Source organism: Rhinolophus ferrumequinum, chromosome 6 (assembly GCF_004115265.2).
Source record: "Rhinolophus ferrumequinum isolate MPI-CBG mRhiFer1 chromosome 6, mRhiFer1_v1.p, whole genome shotgun sequence".
NCBI classification, from domain to species: domain Eukaryota; kingdom Metazoa; phylum Chordata; class Mammalia; order Chiroptera; family Rhinolophidae; genus Rhinolophus; species Rhinolophus ferrumequinum.
In genome coordinates, this window is record NC_046289.1 from 96,054,308 (window position 1) to 96,077,309 (window position 23,002).

Below are 23,002 nucleotides of genomic sequence, written 5' to 3' on the forward strand. Positions count from 1 at the left end.
TAATAATTTATAAAGATTTACAATTCTCTACCATCAGAGAAAATCGATTTTTTTAAAGGAATGAATAACAAATGTTTCAGTTTTGCTATTATTATTTCAAGTACTTTGAATTGAATTTAGAATTTAATGCTGGGGGTTATAATATTAACATACTGGCAAATACCGTAGGAGAAACACCCTTGGTTTGGAGTTTGGAAGTTAACTGTCAGATTTCTAAATTGGTTAATTACATTAGTTTTCATGTTTTTGAAATATTTTATAAACCTTAAAAGCAATTTTGAATGTTTCACATTATATTTTACATCAAATAGCAGTATCTGAATAATTGAATTTGGCATGGTGTAATAAGTTGTTTCCATATTAATTAGTATGCCTTCTGTATTTTATTTTTATAGTCAGATGCCTATTTATAGCAAATTATATTTTACTATACAATTGGAATTAAAATATTTTGTATTGATTTTAATAGAATGCTGACATATTCAACATGCTTTCAAGTAATACTTTCCGTACTTGAGATTTTATGGAGCTTAACATTCACTATCTTTATAATCACCTTAACAGAGGATTAAAGTTATTTGTATTGAGGTACTTCTTCTAATCATAGCCAACAAATGCTTCTGCTTGCATCTCTTGGCTGAGTGGCAGCACTCACGACTGCTAACGGCAGCGGGAGGCATTGGGGGGAACAAGAGTTTCAACTCACTGCTTCTCAAATGTTGACTAGTGATACCCTTAGGTATGGGTGCGTCTCTTATCCACTACATTATTTTTCTGAATTTCAAGGATGTGGAAAATGTTTAACAACGAGCAGATCTGAGATCCAGAACAGTTTGGTGCTTTAAAATCATTACTGTTCTGCGCAGGTAGACAATTTGAATAGTACTTTTTCCTCCGCAAAGCACTACTATATCAACACACCCATTTTCTATTGCTGCAGAACCAAACCATAGTGACGTAAAACAGCCATAGTTCATTATTGGTCATGAGCATACAGGTCAACCAGGCAATTCTGCTGTGCTGGGCCAGACTGAGTCACGGCGGCTAAAGCCACGCGTGCGTCTACAGTGAAATGGCCAAGATGGTTGGGGCTGGCTGGTCTAGGACGGCCTCCTCCCCAGGTCCGGTGATCGGCTAGCTGTCAGGTGGGGCAACAGGGGCACCAGTAACCAGCAGGCCAGCCAGGCGAGCATGGCCCTGCTCATAAGAGAGAACAGAAGCATGAAAGACCTTTGAAGACCCTGGCTGAACATCATTTCTAACACATTCTCTCGTCCAAAGCAAGGCACAAGTACAACCTAGACTCAAGAGGCAGGAAACAGTCACAGTGCAAAGACTACGGATGCAGACGAGTGTGGAAAATGGGGCCTTTTTTGTGATCAATCTGCCACATAACATGGCAAGAGCACTATTTTAAAATGCTGATTCATCTAAGATGAGGGAAAGATGAAAAATACAAAGGATGATATAAACTATACTTTGTTATGAATTGTATAAGACAGGGCTTCTCACCTCAGCACTAGTTACACGTTGGGCCAGATAAATCTTTGTTGTGGAGCTGCCCTGGGCATTGTAGGATGTTAGCAGCTTCCCTGGCCTCTACCCACTAGATGCCAGGAGTACCCCGCAAGTTGTGACAACTACAAATGTCTCCACACATTGCCAAATGTCCTTTAGAGAAGAAAATCGCCCGTGGTTGAGAACCACTGCTATAAAGGAATGAATTAAGGTAAAGACAACTTGGTCTCATTCCTGCCAATATAAACTAAATTACTTTAAAAGGCTGTTCAAATGATTCTAAAATGGAAACTTTACTTCTAGATATGTAAGATGGATATCAAATTCTTAGCAGTTTACACATTAAAAATTCAAAAATTCATTGACAAGACTTAGATTCCTGATAATTTATACGTTTTGTTAATCAATCAACAATGAATATTAAATGAAACGTCTTTTTTTCTTTTCACCCCCCTACTCCCCAGCAACCATCAGCTTATTCTCTATATCTATGGGTCTGTTTCTGTTTTGTTTATTCATTTGTTTTGGTTTTCTTTAGATTCCACATGTAAGTAAGTGAAATCATTCAATATGTGTCTTTCTCTGTCTGACTTATTTCACTTAGCATAATACCCTCTAGGTCCATCCATGTTGTTGCAAATGGCAAGATTTCATTTTTTTTACTGTTGAGTAATATTCGTGTGTGTGTTTGTGTGTGTGTGTATGTGTGTGTACATACATACCATATCTTCTTTATCCACTCACCTATTGATGGACACCAATGTTGCTTCCTAAATATATATAATTATAAAATTTAACCAAAAATATTACCATATTTTGAAGTCAATATAAAAGAAGATAATTCTGTCAGAAGTTAAACTAAATTAATATCACTGGCTCTAGAATTTGGTATGTGGTGCACATATAAGCCCCAGCTTCATTTTTAAATAAATAAATGAATGAATAAATAAATAAAAGCAGTGTTGTTTCTCTCAACTTCCAAGTATAAAACTCTAGCTCAAAACTACAGTTCATGTCCAACCCAGCTCTCTTCCCATTTCATCACGATGGCAATTTACCTTCCAGTTCCACCTCTCACTCTAATACCCATTGTAGAAGTGCAACACACACAGAAAGCCTCTGTAATAAATTACAGGAGCAGAACGCATTTTTCAGAAAGAAGAAAAACAACCAATCAGAATATTCCCTGGACAATTTAAAAAATAGGCAACATACTGGAAAATCTAGCAGAGATAGTCATGAAATACTGATTGATCTAAACTGTTCTCGTAATGCTCATGTACCTGAAATGCAAGCTAGCTATAAATCAAACCACTACAAATGCACAGGAAATCTTGTAATCTTTGTAAACGAAATATTTTCTAGCTTACACTGAGGTACAAATTTGTGATCGCATTGGCCAAATGAAGTCATATACACAAGAGCCCACCGAAAGACCCTCATTCTGGATTCTCTGGCTGAAAATAATAGCTTCTCCTTAAAAGAAAACGGGGTAATTTGCTAACCCAGTGATGCACCAACGAGCGGAGCTGGGACCAGGGTGAGAGGACTTAAGTGCTGAAGGCACCAAATTTAAGGAAAGTCTCACCCGCAGGGCCGGGCAATGAGCCAACATATGAGGCAAGAGCCATCTGTTTTATTCCCACCCGCAGTCCAGCAGGAACTGCACTTAGCAGAAAACAGCACCCGGATTTCCGTATCCCCAAGGTCTGTCCTATACTAAGCCTGGGCACTTATACCTTTACTCATCATCATCTCCATGTCCCCTCCAAGAGCCACAGCGCCTGCCCAGCCTGCCAGAGTGATGGCACCAAACAGAATGGGGAGCCCAGCAGGAAAGTCACGAATATATACCTTTGGACCTCTTAAGCTTTTAAATCGTGAAAGTGGCATTCTAGGAACTCCAAAACTCTGCCCTGTATAAAGCTGGCCTTGCTTGTGTGCATTCACCCTTTCAATGGAAATATTATTTTAGTCAATCTTTCCAATTAATGCTATTTAACTGAATCAATGGTACCACCTGGAACACTGAAAAGCAACAGTATACCATATGGTTAACAATGTAAGCTTTAATAATTCAGTTTCATACAAAAATAACTACAGAACAGGGTTTCATCTTCACCATGCAATACTACTCCTTCCCCGCTTGGCCGTCTTTAAGGAGTATCTTCAGTGCTGAGCAGTCAGGAACAGACACAGGTTTATCCTCTACGTTAGAAACAGCAAAAACACCCCTACGTGACAGCTTCACTGCATTAAATGAGACACTTCATTTGTCTTAAGAGTACACCCAAACACCACCACCACACCCAGAAGTGTTTATAGTGGGTCCTAAGTGCAGTTCCTTCCTCTTCTGTGACTCACCCTTTCCCACGACATCAAAACAGTTCCACAGCAGGAATGCAATTAAATCTAAGCAATTAGGAAAACTGCTGTTCTGTTTCCTCAATGTGTGTATAGAAAAAGCTCTAATTAATAAAGCTTAACTTATAGGACGCCTTGCAATAAAGCTCTTTAAGAAGGCTCAATTACGTCAAGTGTCTGGAAGATGAGTCATAATATCATGCGTCCCCAAAAATAAGACCTAGCCGGACCATCAGCTCTAACGCATCTTTTGGAGCAAAAATTCATATAAGACCCCGTCTTATTTTAATATAAGACCAAGTCTATAATATAATATAATATAATACCGGGTTTTATATGAATTTTTGCTCCAAAAGACCATTAGAGCTGACGGTCTGGCTGGGTCTTATTTTCAGGGAAACACAGTAGGCACAAGTCCTTTGACATCTTCACAAAGCCATATACAAGCAACTTTAAATCTACCTTTCGGCCCTCCTGGGCCTCTACACAAAATGTCTTTTCAAAAACAGTACAGGCCTGTGTATTCTCAACACAGGACAGCAAAAGCTATTTCCTCAACAAATTAATGAATGTTAAGGAATTCAGGGCTTTATTACCTTCGGGTTCTTGATACCAATTATCTTAATGATATGTTCAGTGATTAAGCACTTTTAGGGAAAACATTCATAAGTTTTTCACGTGTAACCCTTGCTAGCAAGAGTCTTTTAGGACTACGAGCACGCATGCTCCCGGTAAGAAATTCTCAAATAAAATTAAGTTCTTAGTTTTACATAGTAAATAAGTTTATTATAAATTATATTAATATAAATCTATTTTAACAGGGTTTTTTCTTAGGGCCTCTCAAGGCCAAAGTCAAGGTGCCAGCCCGGCTGGGCTCTCCCCTGGGGAGGAAGGCGCTCCCAGGCTCAGCGAGTGGCTGGCGGCTCCCTGCAGCTGGACGACTGAGGTCCCCGTTACCTGGGGTCCCTGTTCCCAGCTAACCAGCCCAGAGTCTCATTCTCAGCTCTTTAAGGCCACACACATTCCTTCTCGCGTGGCCCCGTCCATCCTCAAGCTGGCAACAACATGACAAGCCCTTCCTGTCCTTCAGGACTCCCTGGATTCCCATTCTGCTGTGAGCCAGAGAGACATCTGCTTTTAAAGGGTACGGTGATTAGAACAGTTCCACCTGGACAATTTCCCTTTTGGTTAACTCAAGTGATTTGTAACCTTAATTACATCCACCAAATCTCATTTACCATGTAACGTAACATAATCATGGGCATGTTATCTCATTATATTGAAAATCCCAAAGATTAGGGTGGGATATCATGGGGGGGGGCACTTTTAGAATTCTGCCTATCACACCCCGGCATCACAGGAGAAAATGTATTCTAACTATGGGTTGTACTCAAAAAGTTATCTAGCCACTAAACTAGAAAACTTTAAGGTCCTTTCCAACCCTAAAATGCTATCAGGTTGGTGCAAAAGTAATGGCGGTTTAAAAGGTTAAAAATAATTGCAAAAACCGCCATTACTTTTGCACCAACCTAATATAAATCTATATTTAAACACATTAAAGAAATAAAATGTAAGGTTATTTTAAAACTTGGAAAGAATATAAAATAATGTGAATTTAAAAATAAGTTAAATCAGATGGGAGCTGAACTTGCCCCTAGTTAAGAAAAACACAAAAAATCATGTTTTTACAGAACTGTCACCTTTTGGGAGGTCAATTTTCTAGTCACAACCTCTCGTGAAGAAACGAAAAGAAAGTGCCATACAGTAGGTGCCAAATAAATATTTGTTGAAGTTACGTAAAAATGTGATAGGCCATAAATATGTCTGTTACCCTTCAGGAACCTCACCCCCCTGGACAGAGAAGAGAACTCATATTAAATCTCAGCTACTGCTAGGCTAAAAACAATCAACAACCTGCCAACAGGCTGAAACTGACAATTCCAAGGAATGACAGAAGAAAATGAAGGCAAGCAATAGAAGTGTTAAGACAACACCAAAAAAAAAAAAAAAAAAAAGGTCTGCCAAATATTAGTGGAACTGAATTTTTCCGAATTTTTTTGTCTCGAAGTAATTACAACTTACACAATGGCAAATACACAAGAAAATACAGCGTCCCTCCACACAAGGACTAAAACTCGTTCCCAGCAAAATAAGCCAGGATTCTGCCTACTGGTATTAGCCAGCAGAAAGAGCACATTGATAGCTGTGAATGATACCATGGAATGAGAAGCTCATAACAGCCATAAACACAAAATACTGACAACAGATTCAACTCTATCAAATGCACGAGCGTAATGTTTTCCACAGCTTGCAAAACATTCCCATTCATTGCTCTCTCCTATGATAAAAATTTAGTGGGGAAAATATGTATTTTGTCACCCTACAAAGGATTTTTCCATCCCAACTGTGCTGTACTCAGCTAACCAACTCAAAACTCCTTTGTACAAAAACAAAAGTTGTACTCTTCTTATTCTCCACTCATGCAATCAATATGAAAAGCAATTCAAATTACAATTCAGAACATGTTTTCATTCTACATATAAACAATCAACTTTATTCTTCACCTCATAAAGACGTAAGCAACATTTTCTATATTTTTAGAGCTGATTCACTACAATTTCAGGCACATCTAATAAAAACTGCTTTAATGTTTTACACGATATATAACAATCATTGCTTAAATTTCTATTTCTATTATTCCGCAGCTTTTAAAAGGTTTTCACTCTTTTCAGTACCTACAATCTCTGGTAGGGTTGAAAGGCAAGTGGTATTATCCCCATCTTACAGGAGGAAGAATTGAAAATTATTGAGATCAAGTGATTTGCACAAGGTCACAGAGCTTTGCAGTAGAAAGAGCCTGGACTCAAATTAGATTTTCTGACATCTTATCATTCCTGATCTTTTTGCCTATTTTGCCTATTTAAATAGTATTGACACTAAAATGAAAGAAGATACTTTGAAAATTGCATTACATTTTTCCTTCAATTTGTACAGGAAAAAGAAAAGTTTATGTTAAAGAAAAACATATAAATTGGTTTTTTATAAAAATCCTAATGAAATAAACCAATAAAAACAAAATGGCCATGTATCTAACAGTCTAACTAAAGAATAATTATTTAACAGTAAAATAAAAATTTTGGAAACTAATAATTTAAACACTCATGTAAGCCACTCTGAATATTTAACAACTTAAATGCTACTCAAAAATGATATTGTTATATTCTTAGATATAATTCCCCGTGATTTTTAAGTTTAGAGAAAAGGAACTGAAGAAAAATGAACATCAAAAATACCTTGAATAGGGCCGGCCCGGTGGCTCAGGCGGTTAGAGCTCCATGCTCCTAACTCCAAAGGCTGCCGGTTCGATTCCCACATGGGCCAGTAGGCTCTCAACCACAAGGTTGCCAGTTCAATTCATCGACTCCCTCAAGGGATGGGGGGCTCCGCCCCCTGCAACTAAGATTGAACACGGCACCTTGAGCTGAGCTGCCTCCCGGATGGCTCAGTTGGTTGGAGTGCATCCTCTCAACCACAAGGTTGCCAGTTCAACTCCCACAAGGGATGGTGGGCTGTGCCCCCTGCAACTAGCAACGGCAACTGGACCTGGAGCTGAGCTGCGCCCTCCACAACTAAGACTGAAAGGACAACAACTTGAAGCTGAACGGCACCCTCCACAACTAAGATTGAAAGGACAACAACTTGACTTGGAAAACAGGCCTGGAAGTACACACTGTTCCCCAATAAAGTCCTGTTCCCCTTCCCCAATAAAATCTTTAAAAAAAAAAAAAATACCTTGAATATACACTGAATTTTTGTTTCCATTCCCTAGGCAACACACTGCCTGGCATATAGTACTTAAAGAATATCTGCTGACTTTTCAAAATGTACACTCTCCAATTTAAATAACCAAATAATAATGACTTATTAAGAACTTCAATAAATTATAATTCTTAGCTATAAAGCAAAGTTTTTTAAAAAATCGATCCACAACATATCTACTTACTGTGTTTCCCCGAAAATCAGACCTTGCTGGACCATCAGCTCTAATGTGTGTTTTGGAACAAAAATTAACGTAAGACCCGGTCTTAAATTATATTATATAAGACCCGGTCTTATAGTAAAATAAAACGGGGTCTTATATTAATTTTTGCTCCAAAAGAAGCATTAGAGCTGATGGTCCAGCGAGGTCTGCTTTTCGGGGAAACGCGGTAGCAGCAGAACACTGAAATTGAGCATCTCTCTGAGGGTGTTCTGTCCACCACCACACAGATGTCCATTACCTCACCGGAACAAGGACCAGTGTGGGGGACACAGTCTCCTGACAGCTCCTTCTAAGCTTCCAGATCATTTAATATCAGCCTGTGGCAGGGACACATCCAGCAGTGGGGCTGGAACATGAAGAGAGAAATGAAAGAAGAAAAATGCCCAACAGGAGCTGCCAAGTCCTGGTCCCTGGTTCAACCTCGTGTCAGCCCCAGTGGAGAGCGAGTACTCACAGGAGCCTGCAGCCCCAGGCCTGCACATGACTCCTCCCACCTGTTCACCCTAAGGACTGCTCCTTCCCTACAGATGCTCACCCATAATTCCTGTAGCTCAGAGGACCCCTAGCACCCCCTCTGCTTCCGGTTCTCAGATAGTTTCTTTTCTAAATAAATATGATGATATTTAAGTGTTTTAATGTTTAAGTCATTCTAAAAGAATATTAAGTTAGTAGGAGTGTTCTATGGATGTGACAAAAGTCATTAAGGTAATACACATATTCCTGAAGTTTGAGAGAGAGTATTATCATGTAGCATGTAAGACACAGCAGTCTGAGGAACTGGAAAACATAATTTCTTCCAACTCTGTTTCATCCTCATCAGTCATGTAACGCTTAAGCTTCCTCACCTATAAATACAAGCTACAGTTTAGAATATCACTACTGCAATATAGTGTACACAAAAAAGATGTCTTATTCTTAAGTGATGGATGCTATAGTACTTAAAGGTAAAATATAATGTCTGCACCTTTCCTTCAAAAGGTTCAGTGGACATGTGTGTATTATACATACACGGACATATGTAGAGCAAACACAGCAGGAAACTAACTTCCGAATACAAGTGGTGAGCAGGTGGATCTCAGTTCCTTGTGCTATTCTTTCTCATGTAACGTATGTTTCAATTTTTCATAATAAAATGTTGGAGAAAACAAAGTAGTTATCTGCTAAAAATCTGTGATTGTAATGATTATTAGCAGAGTAAATTAAACTTCCAAATGTGCTTTTCAACCATCATCAGAACATTGAGCTATTCATCCAAATGGATTGTAAGTGCACTTTTCTTTTTTCATTTTTATTAAATGTATTGGGGTGACATTGCTTAGTAAAATTGTATAGGTTTCAAGTGTACAATTCTGTAATACATCATCTTTTTATCACATTGTATGCTCACCACCCAGAGTCAGTTCTCCTTCTATCACCATATATTTGGGACCCCCTTTACCCTCTTCTACCATTTCCCCTACCCCCTTACCCTACTAAGCTGTTGTCTGTATTGACAGACAATAGCAGTTGCTTTCAGTTCTATATCCCACATATGAGTGAAACCATATGGTTCCCAACTTTTCCATCTGACTTATCTCAATAGCTTAGCATAATAATCTCAAGATCCATCCTTGTTGTCACAAATGGCACTATTTCATCTTTTCTTATGGCAGAAGAGTATTCCATTGTATATATGTACCTCATCTTCTTTATCCAATCATCTATTGAACAACACTGGTTGTTTTCATGTCTTGGCCACCGTGAATAATGCTGCAATGAACATAGGGGTACATATATTTTTACGGATAAATGTTTTCAGATTTTTTTGATAGATACCCAGAAGAGGGATTGCTGGGTTGTATGGTAATTATATTCTTAATTTTTTGAAGAACCTCCATACTGTTTTCCACAGTGGCTGTACCAATTTACATTCCCACCAACAATGCACGAGGGTTCCCTTTTCTCCACAGCCTCACCAACACTTATTATTACTTGTCTTGTTGATAACAGCCATCCTGACAGGTGTGAGGTGGTACTCATTGTGGTTTTGATTTGCATTTCCCTAATAGCTAGGGAAGTTGACTATTTTCTCATATATCTGTTGGCAGTTGTATGTCTTCTTGGGAGAAGTGTATGTTCAGGTCCTCTACCCATTTTATAATGGCTTGTTTATTTTTTGTTGTTGAATGTTTGAGTTATTTATATATTTTGGATATTAGCCCCTTATCAGAGGCATTGTTTGCAAATATCTTCTCCCATTCTGTTGGCTGCCTCTTTGTTTTGTTGATGGTTTCTTTTGGTGTGCAGAGGCTTTTTAGTTTGATACAGTCTCATTCATTTATTTTGCTTTTACTTCCCTTGCCTTTGAGGTCAAATTCATAAAATCCTCTGAACCCAAAGTTCATAATTTTAGTACCTATGCTTTCTTCTATGCAATTTATTGTTTCAAGTCTTATATTTTGGTCTTTGATCCATTTTGAGTTAATTTTGATATGCAGATGACATGATTCTTTATAAAGAAAACCCTAAAGACTCCACCAAAAAACTGTTCGAAACAATAAAAAAATACAGTGAAGTTGCAGAATACAAAATCAACACGCAAACGTCCACTGCATTCCTATATACCAACAATGAAATTTCAGAAAAATGAAAAACCAAACAAACAAACAAAAAAACAATTTCTTTTTCAATTGCAACAAAAAGTAAAATACTGGGGGCCGGCCCGGTGGCTCAGGCGGTTGGAGCTCCATGCTCCTAACTCCGAAGGCTGCCGATTCGATTCCCACATGGGCCAGTGGGCTCTCAACCACAAGGTTGCCGGTTCAACTCCTCGAGTCCCGCAAGAGATGGTGGGCTCTGCCCCCTGCAACTAAGATTGAACACGGCACCTAAGATTGAACACGGCACCTTGAGCTGAGCTGTCGCTGAGCTCCCAGATGGCTCAGTTGGTTGGAGCATGTCCTCTCAACCACAAGGTTGCCGGTTCAACTCCCGCAAGGGAAGGTGGGCTGTGCTCCCTGCAACTAGCAACGGCAACTGGACCTGGAGCTGAGCTGCGCCCTCCACAACTAAGACTGAAAGGACAACAACTTGAAGCTGAATGGCACCCTCCACAACTAAGATTGAAAGGACAACAACTTGAAGCTGAATGGCACCCTCCACAACTAAGATTGAAAGGACAATAACTTGACGTGGAAAAAAAAAGTCCTGGAAGTACACACTGTTCCCCAATAAAATCCTGTTCCCCTTCCCCAATAAAATCTTAAAAAAAAAAAAAAAAAGAGTAAAATACTTAGGAAGAAACTTAACAAAGGATGTGAGGGACCTATACACTGAAAAACACGATATTATTAAAAGAAACTGAAGAAGACACAAAGAAATGGAAAGGTATTCTGTGTTCGTGGATTGGAAGAATCAACATAGTTAAAATAGCCATGTTACCCAACGCAATATACAAATTTAATGCAATCCCCATCAAAATCTCAATGGCAGTTTTTAAAGAAATAGAACAAAAAATCAGCAGATTTGTATGGAACCACAAAAGACCCCAAATAGCCAAAGCAATCCTGAGAAAAAAATAACAAGGCCAGAGTATCACACTCCTTGACTTCAAATTATACTGCAAAGCAACAATAATCAAAACAGCATGGTATTGGCAGAAAAACAGACACACAGACCAATGGAACAGAATTGAGAACCCAGAAATAAACGCACATATCGGGGCACATAAATTTCAACAAAGGAGCCAAAAACATATAGTGGAGAAAACAAAGCCTCCTCAAAAGCCTTGTCACAAACTGGGAAAATTGGAAAGCCATGTGCCAAAAAATGAAACTAGACAATCACTTTACAAGTAGCAACTTACTGCTGGTGTATGTACAGGAAATGGAGACAGCGCTCTCGCTCTCTAACTTAGATGGGAATTACCTCCAGTCAGGACTGTGCCGCCCATACACTACCGGAAGCCCAGGCCGCAGTGGGACTCACTCAGGGCTAGCAGGCAAGGAAGGGCTCTGACAACTTGTCTGCTGACTGTGTGTGACTGTCAGTCACAGCTTCTCCGCGTCTCAGGTGACCCACGTTTCTCTAACACGTGCCCTCTTCTCCATGGCTCCAGCATTGTCATGATTCAGGCCCTCGCTAATTTTTGCCTCTACTACTGCAGCAGCCTCGTAAACAATCAACCCACCTCCAGGCCTGACCCACTCAAATCCATCCTGAACGGGAGCTATCATAGTAACACATCTAACAAAACACATCCGATTATGTGATTCTTCACTTCTGGATACATAGGACGAAGTCCAACACTCTTAAGACAGTTCTAAGCCCTCCCCAAATTTAATCCCAACCTCCCATCCTGCCTCATTCCCATCCAATCCTCTTGCCTATTGTTCTAGGATCCACAGAAACTGAGCTGACAATCCAACTGTTCCCTCCCGCAGCTCTGGGCCATTTCTCAGCTGCAAGGCCCTGCTCTTTCGGTTCCCTCCCGACGGACCTGCATCCTTCCCTGGATCACTCCTACCCACTTCTCGTCGGCCTCAGACTAAGACCCTCCCCCTGCAGACTGGTGGTTGCCAGGGGCTGGAGGAAGGGGAGCTGGGAAGCAGCTGCTTAATGGGCACAGCTTCCTTGTCGGGTGATGAAAATGTTTTGGAACTAGATGGAGATGGTGGTTACACCGCAGTGTGACTATACTATGTGCCACTGAATTGCTCACTTTAAAATGATTAATTTTATACGACTCTCACCTCAATTAAAAAAAAAAAAAAGAAAGCAGCTCATCCCTCAAAAACACCTTCACAGCCTGTCGGCTGCAGACACAATCAGCACCTGATAGCACCTGTGCGTTCCTGTCACAGCAGCCGCTGCCTCCTGCCTTCGGAGCCTGCCCGCATACTCTGAGTCTCTTACCCGCCTAGTCTTCTCATCCCCTGGTGCTTACTAAGCCTAGGCCCTCAAGAAGTGTTTTAAATAAATGAAAAATAGAGGTACCACTTACCTCCCTTGGGGCAGGAGGCTAGAGCAGATGATCTTTTGAAGATCCAGGTGACATACAAGCCCAAGACAGCACATAGTAATTGAAAAGGAAAAGATCAGGAAAGACTGCTGTTCATCTGGTTATAAAGGATAAAAATGGGATGACTTCCGGTGAGGCTTTTCAGTCAGCAATAATAAGATCACATTTATTGAGTTCTTAACTACTTCCCCATTTTCCAAATGGGGAAACAAATATATTGAAGAAACTTGCCTAAGGTCACAAAGCTGGTTACTGGGAGCTGCAAAATTCAAATCCACAGTCGCCTAGTCTGCCGAGCTTGACCCTGTCACACCACATGTTACTCTCCTGCCCTTTCATACGCCCCGAGAGCTAGGAACGCACGTTCTTTGGCCCACAATTTGCCTTTTCTAAGGCCGAGAAAACACTCCTTTTTCCACCACTTGTCCACTTGTGTATTGCTATGAATGCTGTTTATATCACAAAATGCTTTTAAAAAATATAAAATGCTAATTTTTAAAAAAAGAGATGAGTCATAAAAAACATCTCCCACTTAAAAACATGAAATGGGCAAGAGTCTGCGGGCTATTCCTCGCTCAGCTGAACAGATCGGAGTGAGCTGGCGGCCTCACTAGAACCACGCTCACAAGGCTTCCCCACTGGAGACTTGTTTCCATAGTACCCCAACCTTTGCACAGGGTAAGTACCCTGCAGGTGAGAAAACCATGGAATAACAAAAACAAGCTGGAAGAATTATTACACACCCGCTTGTTTTAGTTCAGAGAGTACGATGTGTATGTCCTTCCCCATCTTTCTACTCTCTTTAATAATGTCACAATCTGGTAAGAAAAAAATTAACCGAAATTCTCTGTGAGATACAGAGACAGAGATATTTATGCACCTGAAAGGGTAAACCTTACTATAGAGGTAATGTAAACTTTTACAACATATCAAAAGGTCAATATTAAAAACATATCACCCCACAAAAAGTATATACCTCTGTAGACACACACACACACACACACACACACACACACCCTCCCGATTAAGCCAATAATTTGTAGTTTGGATTTTCAGGACTTACTTCACCTAAATGTCTTCCTAAAAATCTAAAACCAAAGATGATATACTGGGAGCACAGACACATACACAGAAAAACAGAAAGGCAAAAGGGATAATAATATGACAAATAATGTAGAATTCAAGACCAAAGTCTGAATGGGACAAATCAGAGACTTTTATACAGTTAGTTACACCGCTAGTTAAATGACTAGAAAATAGCCATAACCTCAACGTGTCAACTGTCACGTTAAGCACAGCAAACAAAAACTATCTGAAATATAAGGGAAGGTCACAGAACACAACTATAGGGAGAGACACACACTACTCTCTAATCTACAATTGGCCAAATAGCAAAACTAAAGATGTCAAGCTCTTAAAGATCAATATGAACAAGGAGGTCCCCAATAGAAAAAACGGTCAAAAAACAAGAAGAGATGATAATACCAAAACAAGACGTGAAAGTGGTAATAAGCACAGAAATAGGTTCACAGTCCTAGAAATCAAAACCACATATTAAAGCAATAATTTTTTCTATCAGGTTGACAAAAACATTTTAAATAATAGTATCCTTTATTTTAAGGGTGTAGAGAACACAACAATTTTCCACACATCTGGAATGAACACAAATTGGTCTTCAGACTTAACAATAAAAGGCTTTCCTTCCCCCCAAATACCCCTCCCTCCAATTTTTTTGGTGTAAAGTATAAACCCTATAGCTTCAAATTTTAAATTATATTAGTTTGCAATGGGTAAGGACTGGGATCCAGAGTCAGCCTATCTGGCTCTCCTCTTATTAGCTATGGCACTTGGAGCAAGTAAATGATTTAACTTCATCTGTAAAATGATGGCAATAGCATCCAGTTCTTAGGGTTGCTGTGAGGATTAAGTTAATGTAAAGCACTTAAAACAATGTCTGAGACGTATATGTTCAACAAATATTGGCTATAGGCACTGGGATTTCTTATCAGTAATTTCTCTCTACATATGTATATCATTTTCTGTGGCATCAAGGTAATTAAATGCTAACTGAATAACAACCACGCAGTGTGGAATCTTTAAAAAAAGCATAACCAGGGGATTATGGCATGGGCAATAGCATTAAGGGTGACTTGTTTTATCCTCTAGCTTCAACTACATTTTGTTTTCTGCAATGAACCTGTATGACTTTTATGAGGAGAAAGGTTTCTAAAACCACAGCCAGCCATTTATGCTAACTGGCTCAGTCATACACAGCTCTCTCTCAAGGGCACTTGCCAGGTCTGATTCAATTAGGTAATTAGAGCTCAGCTCCTCCCATCATTTGTCAGAGCTTCAGTCACTCAACTCTATCAGTTCGTCTTTTGCATATTGTCTTGGAGACGGTAACACTTCCAAACAAATTAGTCACTCTCAGTAACATGTAGGATTCCTGATCATAAAAAGAGTCCAACAGACTGTGACTACAAACACGTGAATTTATTCTTGTGTTTTTGTGCTACACTTTTTAGCCTAGAAGAGTAAAGCAAAACAAACTTTTAATTGTTTTATGATTTAGGAAAATGAGAGAATGAATACGCATATACTATCCTATCATTCTATTCATAATTTCAGGAAGTGCATTTCAACCACCCGTTTTTAGGCAAATTCCCTAGAGAACTCAATTTGACTTCCCTTGGATGAAAAAGCTCGTGCAGGTGGAAATTTTCAACAATTTCCTATATATCCCTTAGGTGTCAGGACAGACAAACGTTTGCGTTATCTGTAACAGGACAGTAAGGCTTCCATGTGATACAGATGAAAGAAAACACGAGTCAACAATGTTTAAATCTAACATCCTTGATCTAGATTTCGTCACCAAGGATACAACTGTAAGTTAAACAGGACTGATAAGAACAAAATTTTGCTGCCTATCAACTAATTCTGGTGGGAAAGGGAAAAGAAGGATGAATTTGTTAACTCACGAATAGAATCATTTCTGAAGATGAAAGTTCACAGCTCCAGTGAGAGATCTCTCTAAACAATGGTTTAAATTTGTCAAGGGATTCAAACTTTTAATTCAAGTTAAAAAACAAAATTAAAAATAAATTAAAAAAAAAAAAAAGAATATAGACAAACCGTGTAAGATAAAAATAAAGACAGACTGTGTAGGATGAAGACTGTTCCCATGTCTTATGGAAACAATGTTACTTGATGTTTTATAATAAATTTTGTTTAGTGAAAAAAAAAAAAAAAAAAAAAGAAACCTTCCTTTGACTACATCCCCTAAAGTGCCCTCCCCAACTCCTTCCTTTCACCTGTCTGCACCACCCCTACCAACACCCAACCAAGTTCATTCCCAAACTTGGTGCTCTCTCCGTGGGTCATGTCATGTCACAGATCCACACCACTGCACTCGCTGTGATTTTGCTTGGAAAGCCCTGCAAGCTGTCTTTCTGCTCAGGCTTTGCCTTTCTTTTTCCCTTACCCCACCCTACACACCCATGCTCCCACAGCAATTTATATGCACCTCTATGATGGCTCTTAACATACTGTATTGTTATTTTATGTCTAGCTCTTAAAGATTTTTTTTCATTAAAAACAGATTTGATGAGTGATATGATGGATGTTAATCTTAAAATTATTTAAGCCTATGACTTGATCTCTCTTATAGAAATTTCAGAACATATACAAAATACAACAGTAGCACAGAAGTAAATAATGGTATCATGACCTACCCAGCTACAATGAACTCAGGACCAATTCTATTTTAACTATACTCCCCACTCACTTCTCCCACCCACCTAGTCACAGATTACTCTGAAGCCAATTCCAGACTTCATACCATCTCAACTGTAAATAGTATACTTCTAAATGTTTCTCTGAAAAGCAAAAACTTTATATAAACATACACACATTACTGCCATTGTCACATTTAACTCTTTTAAAATAATAATTCTATAATATCACCATGTATCCAGTTAGTGTTTACATTTCCTAAATTATCTTATAAACTTTTATTTTTTCAGTTATTTAATCAGGGTCTAAATGAAGTCTAACATTACAATTGGTTAATATCTCTCCTCAATCTCTCTCTCTCCTTTTTTTTTTTAAAGAGGGCGCAGCACACAGTGGCCCATGCGGCAACCTTGGTGTTATTACCACCATGCTCTAAGCAACCGAGCTAACCGGACACCCTCTAAATCTCTTTTAATCTCTAGATTTGTCCTCCATTTCTTTCTCCTTCTTATAATTATTTTGGAAGAAATCAGGCCATTTGTTCTATAGTTTCCCACAATCAGAATTTTGCTCATTGCATGCCCACATTCCTACGTACCCTGAATGTTCTGTAAAATGGTGTTTAGATCTAGAGGCTTGTCATATTCAGGTTTGGTTGTTCAGACAAGACTGTTAATAGTAATGACGATTTCCATCAGGAAATAAGTGAGGTCTGATTGTCTTACTTTCTGAGAATGATAGTCACTGTCTAGACTCCAGCTCCATTAATTCACGAGGAGCTGCCAAATTGTGACATACTAATTCTATCAGCCCATCTTCATCTATTAGCTAGGATAAAATAGTTTTCATACAAGAGAAACTTCCCTTTATTGAATATTTGATTACCCTGAGAAAAAGCATGATGTTTCATTCTCTTCTTGATTTTCTGGATCTTCAAAGAATACATCAGTTACCTAACATCCTCCAAAAGCGACAAATTACTTTCTTTTTTTTTTTTTGTAATCATTATTATGAACTCATAGATTTAAAGATTTCCATCTACTGCTGTATTATCCTTACTGGTGACCACACTGTCCCATCATTGGTCAACTGGGCGCTGCTGCAAGTTGGATCCCAAGCCCTACTTCCTGCGAGCCTCCTTGCTTTCTAGCGTGACAACGGATTCCAGGCTCATCTTGCACATTTTCTGCTCCCAATTTAGAAGTATCCATTTCTTCAAAGATGACCTTATTATTAATTCATTCTTAAGCCACTTACGCGTTCCCTAAATGTTTTCCAAACCATTAATAAATAAGGCCACTGCTGAGCAAACTTAAAATTGAATAATTTTCAATTCGAAAACTGTGTAGAGGCACAATGGCTAAAGACATACAATCATTACTTAAATGTCATTACATCTTGCTTAAATGACTTTAAAGCAAGAATTTACTCAGCCACTTTTGTTAAAAGAAGTAATTAAAGTCCTTTACTACTCGTCATTTAAGTTCTAGGACTCATTATATAGCAAAAGACAAAAGCTGAACAATCCAAATGAGCATGAGGACCTCAGCAAAACTGCGGCTGGGTTGAAATCCGAAAGTATAAAAAGAGGGCCCTCTATTGTGATCTTCCTTCAAGAGCCACAAGAAATACAATGCAGGGATAACCCTAGGAAACAATCTGAACACAGTTTTTATTCAAGTAGGCATTTTTAATTAAAGGTTGGCATCTTTAATGAAAATGAGTAGTAAACAGTGCTCAATTCAGTATCATGAGCTTAAACTAAACATAAAAATTTATGATCTTAATTATTCACATTACCCCCAAATCATTGTTATAATAACAATAAAACATTAACATCCTTTCAAACACACCCACATCCCTGAGTGGAAAACACCAAGATCTCATTCACAAAATCACAACTAAAACAAAATCACATTTAACCTTTTATGCTTTCTAAACACCTCAAACTTCTGTTCTTAGTGGGAATCACAAGAAGTTTTTCTGAAGATTTTTTTCAGTTGCTATACCTGTAACTCTACATTATTTTAGAAATACCAATATTTTCTCAGAGTACCGAGACATTAATAAGGTGCTTTAGAACATATTCAGTTGCTGATTTGTAAATTCATTGCCCCATTTTAAGAGTACCCCAGAGAAAGGGCAGGAAAAATAATCACTGCAGAACATCCCAGGTCAGAGATGACTTTAAAGCAAGAATTTACTCAGCTACAAATGTTGAGCACAGGTACAGTTCAAAGGGGAACCCCCTTCCCAAATGTCTGCTGACAATACTGGCTTGCAGTGCTACTACCAGTTCTGGAATTATAGTCCCTTCGTTTTAATTACTCATATTTCCTAATCTGAAGTAGGTGAAACTGGAATAAGCCTATTCTCACTGTATAATTATACATGTAATTGTACATGTAATCGACTAGATCTAAAATAGCATTTACAGTCATTTAATTATCTCAGAAATCTGAAGCTCCAATTTAATAATTAATATAGCTATTAATTATTAAATATATAATATATAATTACATAATTAACTATAATTAAATAATATAATATATAAATAAATAATTAATATACATATTTAATTAATAAATTAAAAATAAATATAACAAAAATTCTTATTTTATGATTAAAAGATGCAGCTATCTCCAGATTTAGTAAGAAAATTTCAAACGTGTTTTACCCGCAATTTGCAATTGTGAACTATTTATTTCTATGTGTATAAACACATATCCACTTAGTAAGCTCTAAACTCATTGGTGTATTTATAACTATGGTATTATTCAAAATATTTTAAATGATGTTTTTTCTGCACATAATCTGCATATAATTATAATTTAGCACGTTAAACTAGTATGTTTTACATACTATAGAATCATAAAAATTTATATACCTCAGTCTATTTCTAATTTGTCTCCAGACAAAAAGCTTAAATACATGAAAATATTTATGAAATAGACATTGAGAAAATATTTTCCCCCAAATCAAAGTTGTGCAAAACAAATTGTGATCATTTCCATGACAATTAAATGAACACTTTAAGATTCAAATTAGGTAGCCAAGGAGGAAAAGGGGGCAGAAAAAAGAAAGCAAGATGTATACCTCTTACTTTACATCAGGATAATTCTATGTGGATCAAAGATTTAAACGTGGAGAAAAAGAAAAAGAAAAAACAACTAAAAGAAACTAGGGGGACTTTTTTATTTATTTATTTATTTTTGCAGAATGGAAAGGCCAAGATATAATGTAAACCTAAAAGTCACAAAATAAAAAAGTTGATAAATTCAACTGTATAAAAATAACCACTTTCTGCATAGTGAAAGCCACCGTAAACAAAGTCATGACAAATAACCAATTAATGAAAAACATTATTTATATTGAAAGGGCTAACTTCCCTGATATATATACAAATGAATAGGAAACAATCAACAACTCAATAGAAAAATGGAAAGGACAAATTGCTCACAAACACTTGCAACAGACTCTTAAAACTACGAAAAGATGCTCAACTTCACTCATAATAAGAGAAATACAAATTTAAACTAACCTGAGATACCACATTTACCATCAGGCTCGCAAAGATCAAAACATCTATAGATTTTAAACAAGACTTTAAACAAAAGCATGAAAAAAAAATTTCTCACACATTGGGTACAGGACGCATGAAAGGAAATTGAACAACATTCTACAAAATTACAAATGCATGTATCCTTTAAGCCAGCAATTTCACTTTTAGGAACTGACCCTACAAATGTTCAGACACACTCTTGAAATACATACAGGCTTATTCATTACGACACTGTATTTTACAGCAAAAGATTCGAAGAGGGATGCGCTGAGTAGGCCTAGACATTTACAGCCAAAAAAAGGCATGGGACAGTGAGCACAGTATGCTCCCACTCTATAAAGAATATATAGAAATATTTGCTCGTATTTGCTAAACTTTCTCTGGAGGGACATGCAAGCAACTGATTACTCCAGTGACCTCTAAGGAAAGGGGACAGGGTAGCTGAAGGGTATGGTTAGAGAAAGACCATTTGTGGTAAATATTTTTCTTCCTTTCAAATCTTAAGCCACGTGCTGTATTATCTATTCAAAATCAAGTAAATAAAATTTTAAATATTTTTGGAGGCAAAAAGACAAAAAAAAAAAGATGCTCAGTCATAACAATATGTACATGTGACCAAATCTGACATTAGGGATTATGGTTTATAGATTGAAAAGCAGAAGGAACCCGTTTCTCCTGCACATTTATTTTATTCTGTCAATGCTTGGGTTTGGTTTTATTAGTCATCACTCCTTTATTTTCCCTTAATACTTTACAAAACGTATTCTAATATTTAACTTACACTGAAAGATGTTCACTTTTTCTAAGCAGATAGGTTCTATTTTTTTATACCATGTATTTCTCTTTATTTTTATGCCACTATTTTAAGAAAAATTAAAAAATGCTCAGTTTGGCAAGTGCTAAAGATCAAAGCTCAGAAAGATGCATTTCACGTTCCATATACATAAAATGCAAACTGGTATCTGATAATACACAATTTCCTTTAAATCCAAGAAAAAACATCCCAGAAATACGTGGAGAGAAAGGCACAATTCTGAAATAACTCAAAAGCAAAAGCAGATTAATTCATATTCTCATAAAAAGCATATAATCATTTGGTAAAATCTATGTATAAGTATAAAGGTCCGTTTTAATTACTCCAAACGGGCAACTAGGCAGCCCGAACATTACATTTCTTTTACGTTTCTGATTCTTGCAGACTTTTTGAATAACGTTTATTTCAATAATATAGAATTTTGATGATATAGCCATTCCTCTAATTTGCCAAATTATCTAAACCCCAACATCTGCAGCCAGGCTGTTTCTCAAGATTTCTGTTCTCCTGCCAAATAAAGAGAGGCCCTGAGTACTTCTCAGCGTGCACACTGAGGGCGCGCTGCACATCAACACCGAATGGAGAGGTCTGTCCCACTGGTGAGACTTGATCCTGTAATACGGGCCTGTCCCACAGGTGAGACTTACGCGGCCCAACAGGACAACCACCTTCCCAATTTCACCACCACTTCCAGGATGACCCACCCATTTGGGGTTCTGTCTTTAAAACTATGCCCGATTCCATCTGCCTCACTCAGAAATCAAACTTTCCTAGTGACAGGGAGACAGCGGCCAGCACAGGGCGTCCACCCAGCCCCGTAACGCCCAGCGCTCCGAGTCTCGGACTCACAGGAGGTCCGGGGTCCCCGCCGGGTGGCGCCGGGTCCGCTGTCCTGCCCACCTGGATGCCTGCGGGGCGCGAAGCCCCTGCCCGGCCCGCAGCCCCGGGGACAGAAGGGCGCCCGCCTCGGTCCCGCGGAGCCGGGCGGTAACAGAGCAAGAGTGGGGAGCAGGGCAAGTCCCGGGGTTCGCCGGGGAAGGGCCGGGGCTTGGAGACAACCCAGAAACACCGGATTGAGGAGGAGGGTGCGATCTGATTCCGAAGCAGTAGGAGCTGGGAGACCTGGACGAGAGGGGCAAGGAAAGGGCCCGGAGAGGCTCGGGGGCAGCGGAGAGGAGGGTCCCCAGGGTCTCCGGGCCAACGCCGAGCGCCCGCCGGAGGGAGGAGTCGCCGGGGCCGACAGCGCCGGGGGCGCCGAGGGAAAGCCGAGGAACGGGCGCGCGCTTCCGAGCGAGAGAGGACTCCGCGGGAGGGGAGCGCAGGGAGCCCGGAACGCGCACGGGCCGCGGGACTCACCGCGCTGGCGGCGGCGGCGGCGCCGGACGACGCCGAGCCGGGCGCGTCCTGCCTCCTCAGGCGGGACTTGAGGCTCTTCATGGTTAACTCTGGGCAGTCCCGGTCCTGCCGGGCGCGACGCGCCTGCCCCGCGCGCGAACCTCAAAGTCTGCGGACTGCAAGCGCGCGGGGAGGAGCAGGCGGCTGCGCAGGCCACCGCGGCCCCACCTGCCACCTGGTGGCCCCCAGCGGCCGATGGCTTGGGGCCTGCGGCTGGGCCCCCCCCCACCCTGGCAGCCAATACGGCCGCGGCCCGGGCGGGGGTGGGGTCGGATCTGGCCAATCGGAATCCGGGAAGGGGGAGGGACTTCCCTTTCTAACTTAATAACACTCTTCCTCTCCCTGCTGGAGGAAAAGTTTGGAACTTCTGGGCGAGCGGAGGAGGAGGGCGGCCAGCGACGTGGAGAGACGCCAGAGCCAGGCCCCAAACCACCGGCTCCCGCCTACCTGGATGGTGGAGCCTCAGGTCTGCAGAGAGCACGGGGTCCAGCCTACGCCAGCTTTCATCTTCCAGGACTCCCTTCCTCTTCCCACCCACGTGCTCCTTCCCAAGTAAAGTGCCTTCCTGCCACC

General features: G+C 39.6%; 1 protein-coding gene across 1 annotated transcript in view; it reads right to left on the bottom strand.

The window, feature by feature from the left end:
- Window positions 1–22,646, bottom strand: part of UACA (uveal autoantigen with coiled-coil domains and ankyrin repeats) — an 84,387-nt gene extending 61,741 nt beyond the window's left edge. The window contains 1 exon segment of the mRNA XM_033107969.1: window positions 22,391–22,646. Coding sequence (XP_032963860.1) covers window positions 22,391–22,471 — 81 coding nt within the window. The 5' untranslated portion in view covers window positions 22,472–22,646.
- Between the last annotated feature and the right edge of the window lie 356 nt (window positions 22,647–23,002).